This window comes from Notechis scutatus, chromosome 2 (assembly GCF_049901735.1).
Source record: "Notechis scutatus isolate UNSWTSFEM ecotype Mainland chromosome 2, rNotScu1.2, whole genome shotgun sequence".
NCBI classification, from domain to species: domain Eukaryota; kingdom Metazoa; phylum Chordata; class Lepidosauria; order Squamata; family Elapidae; genus Notechis; species Notechis scutatus.
The window spans coordinates 102,285,307-102,307,390 of record NC_142010.1 but is presented as its reverse complement, the minus strand read 5'-3'; the positions used below and the strand labels follow the sequence as shown (position 1 = coordinate 102,307,390).

Genomic DNA, 22,084 nt, shown 5'->3' with positions numbered 1-22,084 from the left:
GGGCCCGGAAGACTCCATTTTCACCCAACCAGTGGTGGAAGCTGAGGTCATCCCATCCCCTCCCATCTTCGTAGATCTGGTAGCGAAGCAACTTACCTCCTCAGGGACCCCTCCCACTCCCTCTAGCCAAGACAAGAGATTCTTTAATCTCGATTCGGCTCTGTCTAACCTTCTGAATATCCCGGAGGTTGATGACCCCATTGTGGGTCTAGCCTCCTCCTCTACCCCTAGTGAGGCCCTAGAGGCCTTGAAACCTGAGGACAGGCGGCGGAGCAGGCACTACGCAGGGCTCACCTATCTGACGCCTGGGCCATTAAATCAGCTACGGCCGTCTCATTTTTCACGAGGTCCTCTATCCGCTGGCTACGTCAGCTCAAGGACCACATCCCTGCTTCCAATCTCAGAGCTCACCAGGATATAGCGAAGTTAGTGGCTGCAGCCGAGTTCTCGGCTGACGCCACTTACCAGTCGGTAAAATTTTCTTCCAGGGCCATCACGCCGCACGTCACGGCTAGACGCATGCTATGGCTCAAACACTGGCAGGCGGACGTAAAGAATAAGGTCAAGTTGGCCACTGCTCCCATTACGGGAGATAAACTGTTTGGCCCAGCTTTGGAACCACTGCTGGTCGAGGGCCGCAGTAAGAGAAAGTATCTGCCCTCCCTTTTCGAAGATCGGAGGCCAGGGCTCTCAGCCCTTTCGGAGGAGCTTTCACGCCCCTTCTACCAACCCCCTTCCCGCCCAGATACCCTAGACCCCTTCCTTCCGATCCCAGGACCGCACGGACCCGGGCGACAGATCCAGACGCGGTGGCGGCTACAAGAGACCCTTTCGGGATCGGGAGGAAGGCCCTACCGCAGAAGGTAGAGCCTCTTCCTCCCCCCATTGGCGGCCGCCTCAGCCACTTCGCCGCCCAATGGGACATATCCACATCCGATGCATGGGTTAGGGACACAATCAGGTTTGGCCTCGCCCTGGAGTTCAGGTCCGCTCCCCTGATTGTTTCTTCCCATCCCCTCCTCAAGGGATCCCTCCAAACGTGCACTAATGGATGCTGCCATCCATCATCTTCTTGACATCCAGGCCATTCAACCTGTCCCTCCGGATCAGAGAGGAAAGGGGTTTACTCCCATCTCTTTGTGGTGCCCAAACACTCTGGGGGTTGGAGAGCCATCCTGGACTTGAAACGGCTCAACCGTCACCTTATCCAGCGTAGATTCAAAATGCACACTTTGCAATCAATTCTTTTAGGCACCAGGCGGGAGACTGGTTATCTTCCATAGATCTTTCGGAGGCATACCTCCATATTCCAATCAGGCCTTCCCATTTCAAATTCCTCAGGTTCTGTCATAATAGCCTTCATTATCAATACGTGGCCCTTCCCTTTGGACTGGCCTCGGCCCCGGACCTTCACCAAGGTCCTGGCGGCCCTGGCGGCTCATCTCAGGAGCGTTCCCGTCCGCCTCCACTGCTACTTGGACGATATCCTTATTCTATCCCCGTCCAAATCCCAGGCAGTCAGGGATACCAGGGTCACCTCTCCACCTTACAGGCACACGGGTTTCTAGTCAATTGGCAAAAGAGCCACCTTACCCCTTCCACCCGAATCAACCACTTGGGTGCCATAATTGATTCGGTTTCTCAAAGAGTTTTCCTCTCCCAGGAGAGGTTCCTTAGCATTCAAGCCCTGGTCAAACAGATCAGGCGTTCAAGGAGGCGGCCTTACTGGACCTCTCTAAATTGTTGGGCAAAATGGTGTCATGCATCTCTATTATTCCCTGGGCCCGCCTACACAGCAGATCCCTCCAGTGGTTCCTGCTCCTGCTCCAACGATCCGGAAGAAGCAACTCAAGGCCAGAGTCAGGGTCCCTCCAAGGGTCCTCACGTCTCTTCTATGGTGGACCAATCCCGCCATCAACAGAGGCCACCTCTTCGCGGAACCTCAACGACTCACCGTCACTACGGACGCAAGCCTGTCCGGTTGGGGCGCCATCTCGACTCGCTCTCGGCACAGGGCAGATGGTCGCCGTCCGAGCAGAGGTGCAGCATCAATTGGCTAGAGCTTCACGCTGTCCATCTGGCCCTGCGCAGTTTTCCTCAGATCCGCAAACATCACGCCCTCGTTCTCACGGACAACGCCACGGCCAAGGCCCATATCAACAGGCAAGGCGGCACCCAGTCCATCCAGCTAATGAGGGAAGCCGAGCGCCTTTGCCGCTGGGCAGAATCCAACCTCCTATCACTAAAAGCCGAACACATCTCCGGAGTAGACAATACTCAGGCGGACTGGCTGAGCAGGGCCACGGTGGACCAGGCAGAATGGCGTTCCATCCATCCCTATTCGAGGAAGCGTCCAGAATATTCGCCTTCCGGTGGTGGATCTCTTCGCCTCCCGTCCAACACTCAGCTTCCACGGTTCTTCTCCCGGTATCCATCTCACCGGGCGGAGAATCACAACGCTCTGCGCTGCCCATGGCCCCCAGGGCTCCTATATGCCTTCCCTCCGCTCCCGTTAGTTCCCAGAGTAATACAGAAACTTCTTCAGGAGAGGGCAGACCTTCTCCTGGTGGCTCCCTATTGGCCCAGGCGACCGTGGTTTGCGGATCTCCGCAATTTATCGGTAGCGCCCCATGGAGGATCCCCCGGACAGGGTCTCCCTCTCTCAGGGGCCCTTTCTGCATCCGGAGCCTCAATGGCTCCAGTTAGCCGCCTGGAGGTTGAGCGGATCCGTCTGACTAGTGAGAATCTCTCGAGTCAAGTCATCGACACTATTTTGGCCGCCAGGCGACCTTCCACTACACGAATTTATGATGCCACTTGGAAGGGGTTCTGCAAGTGGTGTAGCGGGTCTCAGGTTGATCCCCTCTCCCTCTGTGGCTCAGATCCTAGATTTTCTTCAGGAAGGCCTTCGTAAGGGGCTCGCACCTAACACCCTGAGACGACAAGTTTCTGCCCTCTCAACCGTGGTCTCCTGTGATAACTACGGTTCCCTTTCTCATCACCCCGAATTAGATCTTTCCTTAGGGGTGCCACCAACCTGTGCCCTCCCACTGTTCACAGGTTCCCCATGGGACCTCAACAAGGTCCTCATTTCTCTCACACGCCCCGCTCGAACCTTTGAGGGATTCATCCTTCAGTTTCTCACCTTTAAGGTAGTTTTTCTAGTAGCTATTACTTCTGCTGTCGAGTTTCGGAAATAGCAGCTTTGTCAGTTAGGAGCGATCTATGTGTGTTCCACGCTGATCGGGTGGTCCTTCGTCCTGACCCCACATTCCTACCCAAAGTTAACTCTCCCTTCCATAGGTCACAGGAACTGGTTCTACCAAATTTTTGCCCTAGGCCCTCCAGGGGCAGGGAGGTCCTCTGGCACACCCTAGATGTTAGAAGGGCCTTGCGTATATATATTAAGCGCACTCAATCCATGCGAAGGTCGGAATCCCTCTTCCTATCCTTTCAACCCAGGTCTCTGGGGCTTAAGGTTTCTCCTTCCACCATCAGTCGCTGGATCAGGGCTACTATTGCGAGGTGCTACCTTTCCCATTCTCTGCCCGCTCCGGGTGGAATAACCGCCCATTCCACCAGAAGTGCAGCCACCTCGGCGGCCTGGGCCACACAAGCCCCATCGCTGACATTTGTCGGGCAGCCACCTGGTCCTCTCCGTCCCGTTTATCAGACATTATAAAATAGATACGTACGCCTCAGCGGAGGCCTCTTTGGCCGACGGGTCTTACAGAGGGTCATCAGTGATCCGGAGGGGCCTTGGGCCAGACGGAGTCCCACCCGTAGGACAGCCCAGCTTTGGTATGTCCCAGTCTCTGGATGCTCCGAGCGGCTCGAGGGAGAATGGGCGTTGGTTCTTACCTGATACGCCCCTTCTCGGCGAGCCGCGAGGAGCATCCAGCCCCACCCTAATTTCTCCGTCTGGTGGGGACTCTTGCTTCAGCCAAGGAGCCAATAGTAGATTAGAAAGAATTAATAACTCTCTTCTCGTTATCGCAAAAACTGGGGACGCTGCGCGATACCACGTGAGGGGGCGGAGCGTTTCTCATCTAAAGCTCAGCCTGCAAGAAGAGGACTCAGAAGCACATCCCAGTCTCTGGATGCTCCTCGCTGTTCGCCGAGAAGGGGCGTATCAGGTAAGAACCAACGCCCATTTTAAATCCCGCAGACCAGAGACCCTGGGAAAATCCCCCCAAAAGTCTTCAGGAAAATTCCCCATCCCATTTTCCTACCGATCGATCATTCTTTATTTGGGATTGCAGGATACCGTCTTCAGCTCTGTTCTCAGGGGGAGAGAGAGGGGGACAGAGAGACTTTTGGCTTCATGCAAAGAAAGCAGCAGAAACAGCAGAAATCTTTCTTTCTCTCCCACAAACTCTGCCAGAAATGAGTCTTTGTGAGATTTGTCGCGCCGGTGCAGCCTCTTGGAGCAGGATGCCTCGTAGGGGCCCAAAGACTCATTTCTGGTGGAGTTTGGGGAAGAGAAAGAAAGACTTTTGTTTCTTTCCTTGCGTGCAACCAAAAGCAGAAGAAAGAAGTGGAAAGAAGCAGCCCAGTGGCCAGGTGAGGTGGGGCAAGTTCCCCCACTCCACCCTTCCCCCCCCCCACTACTTCATGTTGTTCACAATGCAAGTGATACCCTCCCTGGCATCGGGGAGGCTGAAAATGGGATGCATGGAGGCCCCCAGAGGACAAAAATGGGCATGTTTTTGTCCTGCAGAGCGTTTCTGGATGTCGGGCGGGAGGGCAAAAACGGGACGTGTGGAGGCAAAAAACTATTTTTTTCTTGTTTTCCTTCTCTAAACCAAGGTGCACCTTATAGTCCGGTGCGTCTTATACTCCAAAAAATATGGTATATTTTCTATGTCCTTCAGAAACTGATTTGGCATTCCCAGGGAAGTTTACAGAATAAGAAGAATTCAGAGCAAATAATAATTAATGATCTGAGCAAATGAATTAAGTGCATAAAAGGAATATCTTTATTTCTTGGCTTCTGTTGTACAGCTCTTGTGGAAGTATTTCCCAACTCTAAATATACTGATTAGTATGATTCTTCTGAGGTAAATCCCAGCCTTTGAAAGGATTATTTTCCTTTTTTATACGGCATTATACAAACACTTTTCAAGCTGGCATCTTTCACCTTTATAACATTATGGCAGCTTGTTAGCAAGCCAAGAAAATATTCCTAGTAATTCCTAGTCTATCTTCTTCTAGTTCAGTTGCAAATAAAATGACTCAGGGTTTTTTTATGGTTAGTGCATGTATGTGATAAAATTTCTGATTATGATAAGAGTGATAGAGATGACTAGTGAGAAGGCAAGGGCATTGGAAACACCTTCCGTCTTTGGTTTTGTTTTCTTGAAAAGAATAATGGTCACGTATTGGCTTTAACTTTCATAAAGAAGAAAAAGAAGAGGAAGAAAAAGAGTGATAAACTTGAGCTAAACCCAGCTATGAAGAGGTAGAGGATCTCTGGTGGCTCATGCAGCAAGACATCGCAACAGAGGACATATCTATCTCTTCAACCTCATTAAAGTGATGAGCTGAAGAAGCTTCTTGGATGAGAAGGAAAACGTCTTCAAATAAAAACCAGAAAGTCCAGTTGCCTCTTGAAAAAGCATCTATGAGACAACCATGACTGAGAATCTCCATACTCATTAAAGTGAGTTCTGCTGACAGCTGAAGAGCACTAAAGTCATTTAAAGTGACAATAACTTACAGATCCTCTCCAGAATAGAATAACATCAACTCAAAATTCCATCATGGCCACCAACCAAGATCAGGGAAAGGAGATTCTGGACATAAGCAAAGTCTCAAAAGCGGTGATTAAACAGCAATTCCAACCTTCCCCCCCAACCCCCAACCCCTGCAGCAACTGCTAATTAAATGCCAGGAATTTCCCAGGCAACATGAAGACATAATGTTTCCTCAGTGATTTGGGGAGTAGGAACATATCTTGGAATGTCCATCCTGTAACTTTTGGTATACGGTTGGGAAAGAAGAACAACCATAAAGGGAGAAAAGAGACTCCTAGATTGCAGAGGAACTGATTGGCTCTGGCTCTGCCTGCCATTCCACGCTCCAAGGAGACGAAATACAGGAATGCCTGAACAGCCTCTACCTGCTGAAAGGTGAAGTGGGACCTGAGTACAACATTGTCTCTTCCCCAAATAGAAATCACATGCAAGAGGACCTTTTTGCCTTGTAGACTAGTTTTCTGGCAAAAGGCTAGGCAGCAAGGGAAGATCTGGGGTGCACCCCCCCACCCCCCAAAAAAGGAAGCAATGAAAATACCACCACCACCACCACCATCCATCCACTAAAGAAGAGTCTTCTGTTTTTAGGAGCCCTTTTGTTTATACTGTTCCTAAACATATTCATTTCTTACCTCTTCTAGAAGACAAGCATAGCAAAGATGAAAGGTACAAGATTAGATATGTGAAAGGAGCCCTTAGCAGGGGCAGAGCCCTGCTAAAACACTTGAGCAGCCCCACAGATGCACCAAAGATTTAAATCTTGATCCGGCATAAGCTAACAAAAAATTAACTTTTCTTCAAGGCTTCAGGAGATAGAGCTTGGAGTACATTATGACATCTAGTCAGTGCATGAGTAAGAAAGGGAAGGGACAGAAATTTCCAGAAAATTTTATGCCTACACATTGTAGACCATTTAATGTGCATTTTTACTTAATACTCCTGAGAAAGATTCTCAGATTAGAGCAAATACTTGCCACAGTAGCTCTCAATGTATACTTTCTTCTTAAGGGGCTTTCGAAATATTCCCAGAAGGAGAAACCTTTAAATCCATAATGGCAGAGTGGAGGCTGTTCAATGTATTGTCAGAACACGTGTTCAGCTTGGTAGCTTGATGGGATATGTAACGTTGGTATGTAACACATAATACTAGTCTAAAACTAAATCCTACTCTAGAAACAAATTGCTAGTGATTCCCTGGCCTCTATGCTAATTGACACAAGGAGCAAGAAGGAAGATTGGCCACTAAAAAGAAGTAGAATCCAATGAAATAAATGTTCGGCCCCTTTTCATAGCAGAGATGAGAATCTGAATAAATTACATCAGCTTGATGACCAAAACACTCACATAAGCAGCTGTTGCAAACATTCTGACACATCTGGGAATTCAACTCCATTGATAGGTGAATGCTAGAGACAGTTCAGAGCAGTGGTGGGATTCAATTTTTTTTACTACTGGTTCTGTGGGCATGGCAAGGGAAGGATACTGTAAAATCTCAAGTCAAAGGTGGTGTTTGCTGGTTCTCCGAACTACCCAAAATTTCTGCTTCCGGTTCTCCAAAACTGGTCAGAACCTGCTGAATACCACCTTTGGTTCAGAGGAAATACCCTCTGGAAACAGAATCCGGGAAACTGAGTGTCTTGCTCTACCACAAGTACTCTTTAATCAGGTGTCGGCCACCCATGGCTCCAGAGCTGCATGTGGCTCTTTGACCCCTCTCCTGCGGCTCCCTGCCAACCTGGTCGCGCAACCTGCTCTCAGCCCCGAGACACTGGCCCAACCTGGTCACGCGACCTGCTCTCCACCCCGAGAATGCATAAGCCTCTCTGCAGAGCCGCACGGCTGAAGCGCCCCTAGTGTTTTCTCTGCACTGCCTGCGATCAGCTGCTTTTTGTGATTCTGAGTCCTTTTCAGGCATCTCAGTGCCCGCTGGGGTCCCCTTCGTGTCGGCTCAGGAAGGAAGGGAACGGGGAGGAACAGCCGCCGCCACTGGATGCAGGGAGGGAAAACTCCGGCTCTCCTGTGCAGTGTGATTGGCTACTCACCTGAACATGCAGTGGCAGGAGGAGTCACTGTCGCTGTGATTGCAGCCCAGGAGGGTATCCTGCTTGTTCGCACCCGTGTGACAGAGATGAGAGAGAAAAAAGGGGAGAGAAAGAGAGAAATGAGAAAATGATGGAGGGAGAGAATGAGAGAGAGGAAAGAGAGAAACAAATGAGAGAGAGAAAGAAGGGGAGAGGGAGAGAGAAATGAGAGAGAGCTGGAGGGAAAGAATGAGAGAGGAAAAGAGAGGGAAATAAATGAGAGGGCAGGAGAAAGAAAGAGAGAGAGAGAAAGAGAGAGGAAAGGGGAGAAAGAGAAAAAATGAGAAAACAATGGAGGGAGAAAAAGAGGGAAACAAATGAGATAGAGAAGGGAGAGTAAGAAAGAATGGGAGAGGGAGAGGAAAAAGAAAAAACATGAGAGGGAGAGAGAAAAGGGAGAAAAAGAGAGAAATGAGAAAATGATGGAGAGAATAAGGAAAAGAGAAACAAATGAGAGAGAGGGAAACAAATGAGAGGAGGGAGATAGAAATGAGAGCTGGAGGGAGAATGAGAGAGAGGGAAAAGAGAGAAAGAGAGACAAAGAGAGAAGGAGAAAGAAAGAGGAGAGAGAAATGGGAGAGGGGAAAGAGGGAAACATGAGAGAGAGAAGGTTGAGAGAAAAAGAAAGAAGGAAAAATGGGAGAGGGAGAAGAAAAAGAGAAAAATGGAGAGAAAGAAATGAGAAAATGATGGAGGGAGAGAATGAGAGTGGGAAAAAAGAGAGAGGGAGAGAGAAATGGAAGAGAATTGGAGGGAAAGAAAGAGGAAAAATGGGAGAGGGCGAGAGAAATGAGAGAGCTGGAGGGAGAGAATGAGAGAGGGAAAAGAGAGGGAAACATGAGAGAGAAAGAAGGGGGAGAGAAAAATGAGAGAGACTTGGAGGGAGAGAATGAGAAAGTGGGGAACAAATGAGAGAGGAGAGAAAGAAAGAAAAAGAAAGAACTCTCAGATCTATGATGAAAAACTAGATCTCTTGCCAAGAAAACGGCAGTTTGCCAGGAGACACAAATTGGAAGCAAGTCTGATTTTTTTTAAGGAAATAACAGATGACAAAAAGTGCATCTGAAAATAAGATTATTTATAATTTTGGATAATGTATTACATTGTTAAACTCAAAATATATTGCTGTTAGTACAATCTTGCTAGCGTCTATCAACTTAGAGTTCACTATGAAAAGATTACGGAGAAGCAATTTCCCACAATTAATAACTTTATTTTGGATTTGCTATCGTATTCAATGAGAAAGAAAGAAAAAGAAAGAGAGAAAGGAAAGGAAGAAAGAAACAGAAAGAGAGAGGGAGAGGAAAAAGAAAAACAGAAATATGAGAGAGAGAGAGAGAGAGAGAGAGAGAAATCCATTTCCCACAGAAAACACCAGGAGCCACAAAACTTGGGTAGGCGTGGCTGGGGGATCATGTGACTGGGTGGGAGTGATGTTGAGTTGGCCATGCCCACCCAGGTTTTGTGGCTCTCTGTGTTTTCTGTGAGAAACTGATCCAAATGGCTCTTTGAGTGTTTAAGGTTGCAGACCCCTGTTCTTGATTAATGATGGTAATTGAGATCAGAATTTCCATTATCAAGTGCAGCAGTTGCAAAGTGTGATCACATTGCTTAGCTATGGCAATCCTAGCCCTCCCAGTTGCTGCCATTAACTGAATCCCACCTGGTAATTAGGCAAAGGAGCTACCATGTTCCAAACTATTCCTGGCTTGGTTCCTCTGAGTCCCAAACCTAGTTAAGGTAAGGGATTGCTTCCTCTTCAGCTTTCCCCTGCATATATCTCCCCTGCTCTCTCCTAATCAATGCCTTTTTGGCTACCATGCTTTTCACTGATCCTGCTGGCCCTGCCATCCTGAGTTTCTCTCACCCTGCCACCCCCAGTTGATCTTTGCTATGTTCTTTCTCCTGCTGCTGATGAGACAAGCCCATCCTGGCCTCTCACAAGGAAGCTACTGGCCACATCAGGCCTATAACAACATATATGCAGACTTAACCATAGTTTCATTTAGGAAAATGTGACCATCTTAGATCAAGCCAAGTCCAAAAAACACCAGGGAATTTCTAGAAGCTTGGCACTCTGACAAATTAGCCATCAATAGACACAAAGACATTAAAAACATAGACTATGCAAAAGAGACAATCAACCAGCCAAAAAGGGAACAAAATGACCCAAGCACTTCTCCAACAGCAATCAGCACCCAAATCAGCATAGATTAACTCCAAGATTAATATCAGAACAACAATCAAGTAAACAATACTCTAATCAAGAAAATGCCAAAGAAGCCAATAGTCCAACCAAAGAATATCCCCCACCAACCCTGGCAGAGCAAGCTACTAGAATATAAACTGACAACAAACCACACTCCTTATTAGCACTGATGATGTTAGATAGTTTAAATAACAAAACATCTGCAAGGCAACAAACAAGCTCAGAGAGCACTTATTTCAATCCTTAGCTGCAAATACTCTTGATAAATTCACTTCTCCAGGTACAGCCTTTACATGCCCAATATTGCAATGCTATATAGCTGTGATGGCGAACCTATGGCACGCGTGCCACAAGTGGCATGCAGAGCCATTTATGCCGGCACGCAAGCTGCAGGCAAACTTACCTCACTGGGCATGCATGCACCTCACAGCTGATTTTTGGCCTCCGAAAGACTTGAGGAAGGCTTCTGCAGGCTTTGCAGGGCAAAAACTAGCCCCGTCTCGTCACTTCCTGTTTTTCTGAAAATACCAGAAGTGACAAAATGGGGCTAGTTTTCGGCCTGCAAAGCCTGCAGAAGCCTTCCTCAAGCCTTTGGGAGGCCGAAAAAGGCCTCAAACCGGCTGAAAATCAGCTGTGAGGCGCAGTGCAGGTAAGGGGGCGGCAGGGGTGGGTAGGTGGGGATTACACAAGCATACATGGGGGGGGCACACGGCCTTCTGGGTGCTGGCACGTGAGTGCAAGCACATGCACAATTTTTGCCACAGGAGCCCAAAAAGGTTAGCCATCACTGAGTCTGCATAGGTGTTATTGTTTTAGTACATCCCTTTCTTGTCACTCAAAAAACTGAACAAGAGTTAAATTTACTATCTGCAATGATAGGAGGGAGGGATCCAGAAGAACACCTCCATGTCTGGCTGTCGATTTCTATAGCCACCACATTCTATTTTAATTTAATTTTAATTATTTTATTTTATTTTTTACTAGCAGGGTACCCGTGCTTCGCTATGAAACTATGTGATCGGGCAAGACGCTCTGGAATATAAGACGCACCTTAGTTTTTAGGGAGGAATATAAGGGGAAAACATTTCTGTCTCTGCCTACCATCATCCATCAGTATTCATCTGCCTAGCTTCCTGTCAGTGTGTGAGAGTTGAGGGCTGTTGGGAAACTGAAACAGTATTTGCTGTGTGAGCAAGGAGACAGCAAAGATCCTGGGTGTGGCTTAGCTCAACTGTTTTGTACTCTGAAACAAAACTGAAAGTGAAACTCCTCTGCTTGTGTTTTGCTTGTATTTGGCAACTAGCAGTTGGAACAGATTTCTTTTCAGGTGGGGAGTGGGCGTAGAACTCCTTAGCATCAGAGCGTATTAATAATAATATACGAACTACTAATGCTCTGATGGTCATTTTGAAAAATCCTTTCTTAGTGAGCACCTAGCAGCCAAGAGGAACATACGTGCCAAATTTCAAGTTTGTAGACTTTACGGTTCTGGAGATTCTCCTATGAGCTGCTCCGAGCATCCAGGATTGGGAGGTGCTTCAGTCTCTGCATTTGTAGGCTGAGCTTGAATTGAGGAACGCTCCTCCTCCTCCATGTGACTCCTCCGTAGCGTTCCCCAGTTCTTGCTCAGCCTCGTGCGAGACAGGCTGTTTCTTTCCCAGCTCCTTGGCCGAAGCAGGAAATTTTGCGATTCTCTTTCACAGAGTCCTCATCAGGTTTGATTTATTTCCCCCTTTAGTCTCTGCGCAATTGTGTTCCTGGGCACCCTATCCTCCTAGGGGAAGCACAGCTGCGCCCCCAGGGCAGGCATTGAAGCGGGTTAGTTGCGACTTTGCACTACCCCAACCAAAAAAAAAAAAAAAAGCCCCATTCTGCCTTCCTTTCTCTTGCCGCTTCGTTTTCATTCCGTTTTTCCTTCGTTTATATAGCGGCTCGTATTGCTCCGCTCTGAGTCGTACTACTGATTCCCCCCACACCCTCGAACACCATTTTTTCGAAGCGGAAGGGCTAATTCCTCCCTTCCTTAGCCGTCTCTTCGTTTAGAGCCTTGGCTTCGCTTTCCTAGGCAGGAAGACGCCGCTGAGAGGCGCGACGATCGCCCGAGTGACTGATGGACGCCATTTTGAAAGTCACCTCATGGCAACGCGCCATTTTGTTTTCTCTCTTTTATCTGCTGCGAGTGGGGGTTAAAGTGAAAATTCTAAATCCCGCCTGGTTCTTTTTCTCAGCTATTAACCTCTGCTGGCTAGTGTACTCTCGAGGTTATTTCTGAAGGCACGTTGGCTTGACCCCCACCAATTCTCTCAGCGGCGCAGCAGCTAGCACCCAGGCCTCGTGTCTGCCTGTGCAGGGTGGCTGCTGAAGGCCCTATTTAACTTCTCTGGGCCTTAGCGTTCGAGATTTGGCTGATTGGCATTCCTTTTATATCCTAGGAGCAAGGATACAACAACAACAACAACAACAATAATTTATTATTCATATACTGGCAGTATAATATTTTAACCCACTAAAATATTATCACTGAGGTATGACTCATTGGTTTTTCCTTATATATTCATACACATATGTGTGTGTGTGTGTGTGTGTGTGTGTGTGTGTGTGTGTGTGTGTATATATATTTGTTTTCTGAGGTTCTCGGGTATTTGTATGTGGATCTTTGGTTATTCGGGTTTTCTCCCGCGTAAGATTGGAAGTATCTAGGCAACGTTTGATGAAGTCTCATTCATCAACTTCAGGCTTCTGTCTTCAGCTCTATGCTTCTCAGAATGATGTGAGCTTGCAGCTGCTTCTTCCTTTTAACTGCTAGTGGGAGTGTGACTTGATTGGGTGGGGGCTTGGCTGTGTTCTGATTGGGTGGGGGTGTGTTCTCATTGGTTGGGGTTTGGCTGTGTTCTGATTGGTTGGGGGGTTGGCCTTGTTCTGATTGGCTGGAGGTGTGTTCTGTTCAGGTGGGGGCTTGGTTGTGCTCAGGTTGGTCTTAGTTACTGGGATTTGAGCTGGTGAGCTCAAGATCACAGCTCACCAGCTCAAATCCCCAGTAACTAAGACCAACCTGAGCACAACCAAGCCCCCACCTGAACACACCTCCAGCCAATCAGAACACAGCCAAACCCCCAACCAATGAGAACACACCCCCACCCAATCAGAACACAGCCAAGCCCCCACCCAATCAAGTCACACTCCCACTAGCAGTTAAAGGAAGAAGCAGCTGCAAGCTCACATCATTCTGAGAAGCATAGAGCTGAAGACAGAAGCCTGAAGATGATGAATGAGACTTCATCGAAGGGGACGTGAAATATCTTATCAGGGCAACCGTTCTTACCCAGAAGCGGTCCCTGTGCGTGCCAACCGCCTTATTTTGATTCAGCCTATTATTTCAATATATACAAATCACTAAAATGGCAGATGGTAACTCTTCCAGAGGTCCTTCTTTGAAGGCAAAAGCTAAGACCCATCACTTGCGCAAGCAGGCTAAAGAGACTTCCAAAGCTGCTCAGAGAGACGCCTTAAGGCGCCATAAGGCCCTCCAAAAAGAAATTGACAAACGAGCTAAGGAAGCACTCAAGGTATCTCAGGTTCTTCCATCCTCCAGCCCCTCCACTTCTGCTCAACCCCCTCCTCTAGATGTTTCCTTCTCAACCAGGGGCAGCCTACCTTCACAGGAACCTCAGACGCCGGTTCCGGGCACATCGACTAGAAGGGTTCCAGAAGCCTCCTTTACCCCTACAGCAGCTGGCCTCCGTCAAGAGGTATCTCTCATTGAGGAGGTTCCAGAAAGAATAAGATCCTGGATGGAGTTGGCTATTCGCCAAGAAATAGCAGCTGGAATCCAGCAAGCAACCAGGCCTACTCAATTTCCAGTGGCTTCTGACCAGGAGTCTCACTCTGTGAGGTCCCTACCCAGGTCGGACGAACACCAGGCTCAGGTACCCCTACAAAGGGAGACCCCCCTCAGGAGCGGGAGGAGGAGGAGATAGAGAGGGAGGGGGACTTGGAACAGTTCATGGATCCGGACGAGTTTGAATTGGGGTCTGTCCACTACAGTGCGCCCCTATCTGAGGCAGACCCTCTAGAAGGCGAAATGTCTGAGGACGAGGGGCTCACCCCTTTGTGGGCTTATTCAAGCCCCACCTGTTCAAATCCTTGCTATTCAAGGCCAAGAACATTTCAGGTCTAACTAAGCAACCATCAACAGACCTCCCCGCTCCTTCAACGGAGGAGCCAGAGGATCTCATTTTTAACCAACCCGTTGTGGAGGCTGAGACTATCCCAGCTCCACCCATCCTTACCGACCTAGTGCGAAAGCAAGTAGCATCTACATTGGTGCCCCCAGCCCCCTCTAGTCAGGACAAAAAATACTTTAATTTGGATCCGGATTTCTCAAAATTGCTAGACACCCTTGAGGTAGACGAGCCCATAGTGGGCCTGGCATCCTCCTCAACTCCGACTGATGCGCTGGAAGTCCTGAAGCCAGAAGAAAAGCGGGCCGAGCTGGCCCTGCGCAGGGCTCATCAGTCGGATGCTTGGGCCATCAGATCGGCTACGGCCGCATCTTTTTTTACAAGGTCATCCATTCGATGGCTCCGTCAGTTCAAACAACACATCCCCACATCCAACATCAGGGCACACCAGGACATTGCCAAGCTCACTGCGGCAGCCGAGTTTTCAGCTGACGCCACTTACCACGCCGTTAAATTTTCTGCAAGGGCAATTTCCTCCCACGTCTCAGCCCGCCGTCTACTATGGCTGAGGCACTGGCAAGCAGACTTTAAGAACAAGGCCAAGTTGGCCTCCTCCCCCATAGTAGGAAACAAACTATTTGGCCCTTCCCTGGACCCACTACTGATGGAGACCCGTAGTAAGAAGAAGTTCCTTCCTTCCCTCACGTGAAGGGCAGACTTCAGAACCCCTCAGCCCTTTCGGAGGAGTTCCTCTCGGCCCTTCTCCCCCAGGTATCAGAGGCCTCCATCGTTCAGGTCAGGTCAACCTCAGGATAGAGCCGACTCAGGAGACAGGAGCCGGAGGGGCAGTCAATATAAGAGACCCTTTCAGGGAGCCGGTAGTAGACCCTTCCGACGTCCGAGATAGATCAAAGGACATTCTCCCCATTGGCGGACGTCTCAAATCGTTCGCTAGTCAATGGGATTCCTCTACCTCTGACTCTTGGGTCAGGGACACCATTAGTTTTGGCCTCGCTCTCGATTTCCAATCCACTCCCCCAAATTTCTTTATGTCATCCCCCCTTTCCAGAGATCTGGTCAAGCGTAGTCTAATGGACTCCGCAATCCAGCATCTCCTAAGCATAGGAGCCATTCAACCAGTGCCGGCCGAGCAACGAGGTCGGGGTTTTTACTCCCACCTCTTTGTTGTACCAAAACACTTGGGGGGGTGGGGGGTGGAGACCGATCTTGGATTTAAAACGACTTAACCGCTTCCTAACATACCGGAAATTCAAGATGCACACTTTACAATCAATACTCCTGGGCATCAGACACGGGGACGTGCTCACGTCCATAGACTTGACGGAAGCGTACGTACACATTGCAATTCGGCCCTCCCACTACAAATTCTTAAGATTCTGCTATACCAATCACCACTTTGAATACGTGGCTCTCCCTTTTGGATTGGCCTCCACCCCCAGAACCTTTACCAAGGTCCTGGCAGCGCTTGCTGCTCACCTCAGGAATATTCCCATTCGTCTCCAATGCTACCTGGATGACATTCTAATCTTGTCCCCCTCTACTCACCAGGCAGTGAGGGACACACAGGTCACTTTGACATCCCTCCAGGAGCATGGTTTCCTCATAAATTGGAAAAAGAGCCAATTATCCCCTTCTACCCGATTAACTCACTTGGGGGCTGTCATTGACACGGTGGAGGGCAAAGTCTACCTGTCTTCAGATAGACTACTTAGTATTCAAAAACTGGTTAGGGAAATCAGGCACTGTAGGAAAGTACCCCTCCTGGAATTATCCAAACTTCTGGGTAAAATGATATCTTGCATTTCTATTGTTCCCTGGGCCCCTCTTCACACCAGGTCCCTCCAGTGGTTCCTGCTCCCGTACCAGAGATCCGGCAGAAGCAATTCCAAACTCACGGTCAGGGTACCTACAAAGGTTCTCATGTCCCTTCTCTGGTGGGCCAAACTGGTCATCAACAAAGGCTGCTTCTTCAAAGAGCCTCAAAGACTGACCATCACCACAGATGCCAGTCTATTTGGATGGGGTGCCCATGCCCAGTCACTCACATCCCAGGGCAGATGGTCTGCAATAGAACAGGCATGCAGCATCAACTGGCTGGAGCTTCGCGCCGTGCACCTGGCCCTGCGCAGCTTCCTCCCCCAGGTATGCGGGCAGCACATTCTCATTTTAACAGACAACGTGACAGCCAAAGCCCACATCAACAAACAGGGGGGCACACAATCAATACAATTAATGAGGGAAGCCGAGCGCCTGTGTCGCTGGGCGGAGAACAACTTCTTGTCCATCAAGGCAGAGCACATATCGGGCCTATCAAACACTCAAGCAGACTGGTTGAGCAGGGCCACCATAGATCAGTCAGAGTGGCGCCTCCACCCTTCCCTGTTCAAAGAAGCAGCAAGGATATTCGGACAACCGGCGGTAGACCTGTTTGCCTCCCCCCTCAATGCCCAGCTCCCGAGATTCTTCTCAAGGTACCCGTCCCAAGGGGCGGAGAATTACAATGCACTCCGCTGCCCATGGCCCACAGGGCTCCTATACGCATTCCCTCCTCTAGCTCTTATACCCAAGGTTCTTCAGAAGTTGCTCCACGAGAAAGCGGAAGTGCTCCTAGTTGCTCCTCACTGGTCCAGATGGCTGTGGTTTGCGGACCTCCGCACTCTCTCAGTGGCCCCCCCCGGAGGATTCCACCAGACAGGATCTCCCTATCTCAGGGGCCCCTCCGACACCCGGAACCTCAGTGGTTTCAACTAACCGTCTGGAGGTTGAGCGGAGCAGTTTGAGGAGTGAAATGTTCTCCAAGAAGGTCATTGACACCATCCTAGCTGCCAGACGGCCCTCAACCATCCAAATCTACAACGCTACATGGGCCATTTTCTGTAGATGGTGCAGCAGATTTCAAATTAACCCAGCTTCCCCCTCTGTCGCCCAGATTTTAGAATTCCTTCAGGAGGGACTTGACAAGGGACTGTCTCCTAATACACTGAAACGACAGGTAGCTGCACTGTCATCAATTCTTTCCTGCGAGGGTCTCAGTTCCCTCTCACATCACACACGCATAAGGGCTTTTCTCAGAGGGGCCACTAACCTACGCCCTCCAGCAGTACACCGTTACCCCACTTGGGACCTTAACAGGGTCCTCCTCTCTCTCACCAAAGAACCTTTTGAACCTTTAAGGGAGGCAAGCCTCCAATTTTTGACATATAAGGTAGTTTTCCTTGTAGCCATCACATCCGCTAGGCGCATATCAGAAATAGCAGCCCTGTCTGTGAGACAGGACCTCTGTGTTTTTCATGCAGATCGGGTGATCCTCCGTCCCGATCCCACGTTCTTGCCCAAGGTGAATTCAGCCTTCCATAGAGCCCAAGAGCTCATCCTTCCCAATTTTTGTCCCAGGCCATCTCAGGAAAGGGAAAGGCAATGGCATAAACTTGATGTAAGGCGCGCTCTGCGAATCTACATCAAACGCACAGAACCCTTTAGAAAATCGGAGGCCTTATTTCTCTCCTTTCAACCCAAAACACAGGGTCATAGGGTGTCGCCATCCACTCTAGGCCGCTGGATTAGGGCGGCCATAGCTAAGTCTTATCAGTCCCAGGCCCTGCAGGTGCCCAGAGGCATAACTGCGCACTCAACTAGGAGTGCGGCAACATCAGCAGCTTGGGCCACCCAGGCACCAATAATCTAAATTTGCCGGGCGGCGACTTGGGCCTCCCCATCTCCTTTTATCAGACACTATAAAATTGATGTGTTTGCATCTGCAGAGGCTTCTTTTGCCAGACGGGTTCTGCAATGGGTCCTGAGGGACCCTGAGGAGATTCTGGACCAGACGGAGTCCCTCCCGTAGGACAGGCCAAGCTTTGGTATGTCCCAATCCTGGATGCTCGGAGTAGCTCATAGGAGAAAGGGCATCGGTACTCACCTGATACACCCGTTCTCTTTGAGCTGCGAAGAGCATCCAGCCCCACCCCTTTTTTTCCATCTGGTGGGACCTAGTTTCGGCCAAGGAACCCCTTTTTAGGTAGTAGGGATGAGAGCACCTTATTTTCCTCTCGTCTTCGCAAAACTGGGGAACGCTACGGAGGAGTCATGTGAAGGAAGAGGAGCGTTCCTCAATTCAAGCTCAGCCTACAAATGCAGAGACTGAAGGCACCTCCCAATCCTGGATGCTCTTCGCAGCTCAAAGAGAACGGGCGTATCAGGTGAGTACCAACGCCCTTTTTGTGATGATGCATAAGTGGTATTTCGCTTTTATATACAGTATATGGATTTGGAAGGGTGGATATCTCATGTACTGAGTGGGTGAGGACTGGATATAAAAAGAGGAAAGTTGCTTGAAGGAAAAAGTTTATTGGATTTGTTCACCTGGGCTAGAAGCCACTATAATGAAGTAGTTGTAAAGATACTATGCCTCTTTTTTAAATGTCTGGCTCCAGTAGTTATGGAAAAAAGTTGGTGGTTCTTGGAGACTAGTTTATCTTGACATGAATTCTAAGGGAGTTGACTTGAAGGAGCGGCTGTTGTGATTTAGCAAAACTGAAGAGAAGCTAAACTGGTTTTAAAAAAATAAGCTTATTGTAAGGTTGGGGACAAGATTTGCTGAAAAAATACATACAGTACATATAATCTTTTGTTTACAATACCTCTTTGGATGAATGGTCAAACTATGTGGATTTAACCAGAACAGGATACACTTCTGGTTATTGCAGAATAGATTTACTTCTGGGTTGAAATATTCTAAGATCAATAAGCAAATGTATTTGGTTTCATAAAGAACAAAGAGTGTGGGTTATGGCTCATTTAAATCTTAAATTGCTGCTATGGGTTAATTTTACAGCACTTCACAAATCTACAAATCATACAGTAGACTCCAGTGTTTCCTCTTTTTTTCTTCTTCCTAAGTGTTATGTGTATATAGGCACCTGAGTGCACAATGACCACACACAAACATATACAGTATAGAGCTGCCAAAGTGCTACTGGCAGCTTTCCTCCAGAGGCAGTTGCTGAGACATTGGATGTCTGAGTGCCTTTTCCTTTGGCCAGTTGCTGTCTGCAAGTTGTGCCTGCCTTTCTCTGGCTCTTTTTTCCTCCTGGCTTGAGTTTGAGATCCCCCGCCACTCCACTAGAGCTGCCTTCTTGATTTTCAGACAGGCTGTTCTATGCCTTCAAGGCAGAGCTTCTCTGTGCTTTCGATGGATCTCGCCCACCACTGACTGGCTTCAATTATCTTTCTCCCTCGGAGTTTCCACGACAACTGGACCTCGTCAGAGGCCTATCTTTGGCTTTGGGTAAACTTTTTGTTGGCCCTCGCTTGCACAAGATTCATGGCATCTGCTTTAGATTTGAACTGCTGGGAAAACAGTGGTCAGCCGACAACTTCTGCAGTGTGGCGGACATTTTTGGCAAGAGGATGGGTGGGTGGTTCCTGTGCCTCGTGACAAGCTGGATTTGCCTTGTAGTTGGTCTGGTGCTCCCATTCCTTGCCTGATCCCCTCTGTGGATTGGCAAGGCCTGGCTGGTGCATAGGACGTGCTGTTCAGGCTTGGGCAGAAAAACAAACAGGCTTTCTGCGTTGCCATGACAATAGCAGGCTGTAGGCAGAGGCTGGGAGAGGGCTCTGAGGCCCCTGGATTTGAGTGGCCTGTTAGAATGATTCCAGAATGGCTGTGGATTAGGAAAGGGGGCTGCCTAATGCTCCCACCAGCACTCCTTGGGTTAACCCAGGGATGGGCAATTAATTTTCCCAAGGAGCTACATGAGAAACAGGGACTGATGTGGAGGGCCAAACCAATAGGACCAACACATTACTGTGAAGATGTGTAGGCACCTGTGTAATTTGAAAAAAAATAACAGTTCCCTTCAAAATCAAAGAAATGCAATTGTATTGTGTGCATATGGTATACGCTTACTTACATTTGACTTCTAATTTCTGATTGACCTCACATGGGCTGGACAGCCATGCACTGGATGTGGCCCTGGGGTGGGGAGGGGAGTGGGGATGTAAAATGCCCAGATTTGGTTAGCTATTACTTTACTGGACCCAGATTGATGGAAAGTTTAGAGAGGCAGCTGGAGCCAATTTGTAGGAAAGAATTTGTAAATGCCAGGTTTTTAAAACTGCAAGAGTTGAAGGAAGAATGTTTCAATATGTGGCTCTCTCTCTCTAGTGAGCCATGTAAAGTTTAAGCTGTTTTTCTTTCTGGGCACAGTAGCTATTTCACCCATGTTTATATGTCAGGGCAAAGCTCTCTCTCTTTTTGTCTGCCAGGTGTTAGCAATATTCTTCCCAGGAGCAAGAAGCATCTTTCCCAAGTTTTTTTCTATTTAATTTGAATTCAGCCTTTTCTCAAAAAGTACCTGGAGTCTATGCTATGGATTCTGTAAAATCCTTCATGTTTTGACTAAGTTGACTAGTTAATCACTTGACTAGCTTTTTAAACTCAACCCAAAAAAATGTCAGGGCTCCTGATACCAGGCATTACAACCATATTTTAGAAACTACATTTAGTCCCATCTCAAGCAGATATCAATATATTGGCAATGTTCAATGGCATTAAATTAAGTTGTATGCCAAATATACAAACGTCCTGTTTTCAACTTCTCTCTCTTTTTTATTCTGTGGGTTTTGCTGACAAAATCTTGTCCTGGATGGGAAAAAAATCTTTTCTTAGATTTGCCTGGGATTTGTTAGTAAGAGGAAATGGTTGGCTGGAACCTGAGACAAGGCCAATATTTAAGATATCTATTTTCAGCTTAGCAAAGGTGAATGTGGGCAGTTAGCAAAATACGCAGATGACAGATCCTGGTAAACTAGGATAGTGCAAATTAGAAAAAAATGACTTCACTGAAGTGTTATTTAGTGGAGGAATAAGGTTTACAGCAAAAGTATTGTATGCAGACTCTTAACTTGTTTGCAATTCTTAAGTGGTTTATGCACAAAAAGTAAATATGTGAGTTGGTGAAAAGAGATCCTAATCACTCATTGAATTAATTCCTTATGGAAGTATGATCTGAATATATCGTAATAGCCACAGAAACTTGTGGAAGTGGAAATTTAAACGCGGGGAGGAGGTTGTGAAGTTTGAGGCTGCTATTTGATTGTGTTCTTGTTTTGGAGGCTCTTTGCTTCAAGGACAACTTTTCTCTCCCCTAACTTCTCTAGGATTGCTTTCTGTATCACCCTGGCTGCTATTTCTGACAAATTTTTCACACGCTACCATTTCAAAAAAATTTACCGTATTTGCCGGCGTATAAGACGACCCGGCGTATAAGACGACCCCCCACCACCACCGGAAACGCCCTCCAGAAATCCCCGGGGCTGCAGCGGCAGGGCAGAGTGCCAGGGGCCGTGGGAAGAGCAGGAAGGCTGCAGCCTCGGGCGGAGCGAGGCGAGCGGGATGAAGCGGAAGCGACGCAGGGGATCCGGGAAGCCAGAGGCGCCTTCGCTGCGTCCAACAAGCATCCGAAAGCCGGCAGTGGATATACCGGCGTATAAGACGACCCCCCCACTTGGAGGCATGTTTTTCGGGGCAAAAAAGTCGTCTTATACGCCGGCAAATACGGTATTTTAGAGTGAATCTGTGTTAGTTGTAGGTCTTTAGAATATATGTCCAATGTTTGATGGACATGGATGCCAGATACAAATCTAACAAGCTTTTTTTTTCATGCTAGATGCCAGCCTGGTCTGATTGGAGAGCACTGCCAGTTTCAGGATCCATGTCACCAATCACCCTGTGCCAATGGGGGTTCATGTGAAAGCACCTTGCGTGATGGCACTGTGCACTACCAATGTACCTGTCCCAAGGGCTTCCGAGGTAAGGATATCCAGTGTGATAGA

The 22,084-nt window shown here is 48.3% G+C and overlaps 1 protein-coding gene across 2 annotated transcripts in view; it reads left to right on the top strand.

Annotated features, from left to right (window-relative positions):
* The window catches only part of NOTCH3 (notch receptor 3), an 87,384-nt gene that overhangs the window by 28,626 nt on the left and 36,674 nt on the right, over positions 1-22,084 (top strand). For both annotated transcript variants that reach the window (XM_026676957.2, XM_026676956.2), the window contains exon 3: positions 21,919-22,061. In XM_026676957.2, coding sequence (XP_026532742.2) covers positions 21,919-22,061 — 143 coding nt within the window. The remainder of the gene's footprint in view (positions 1-21,918; positions 22,062-22,084) is intronic.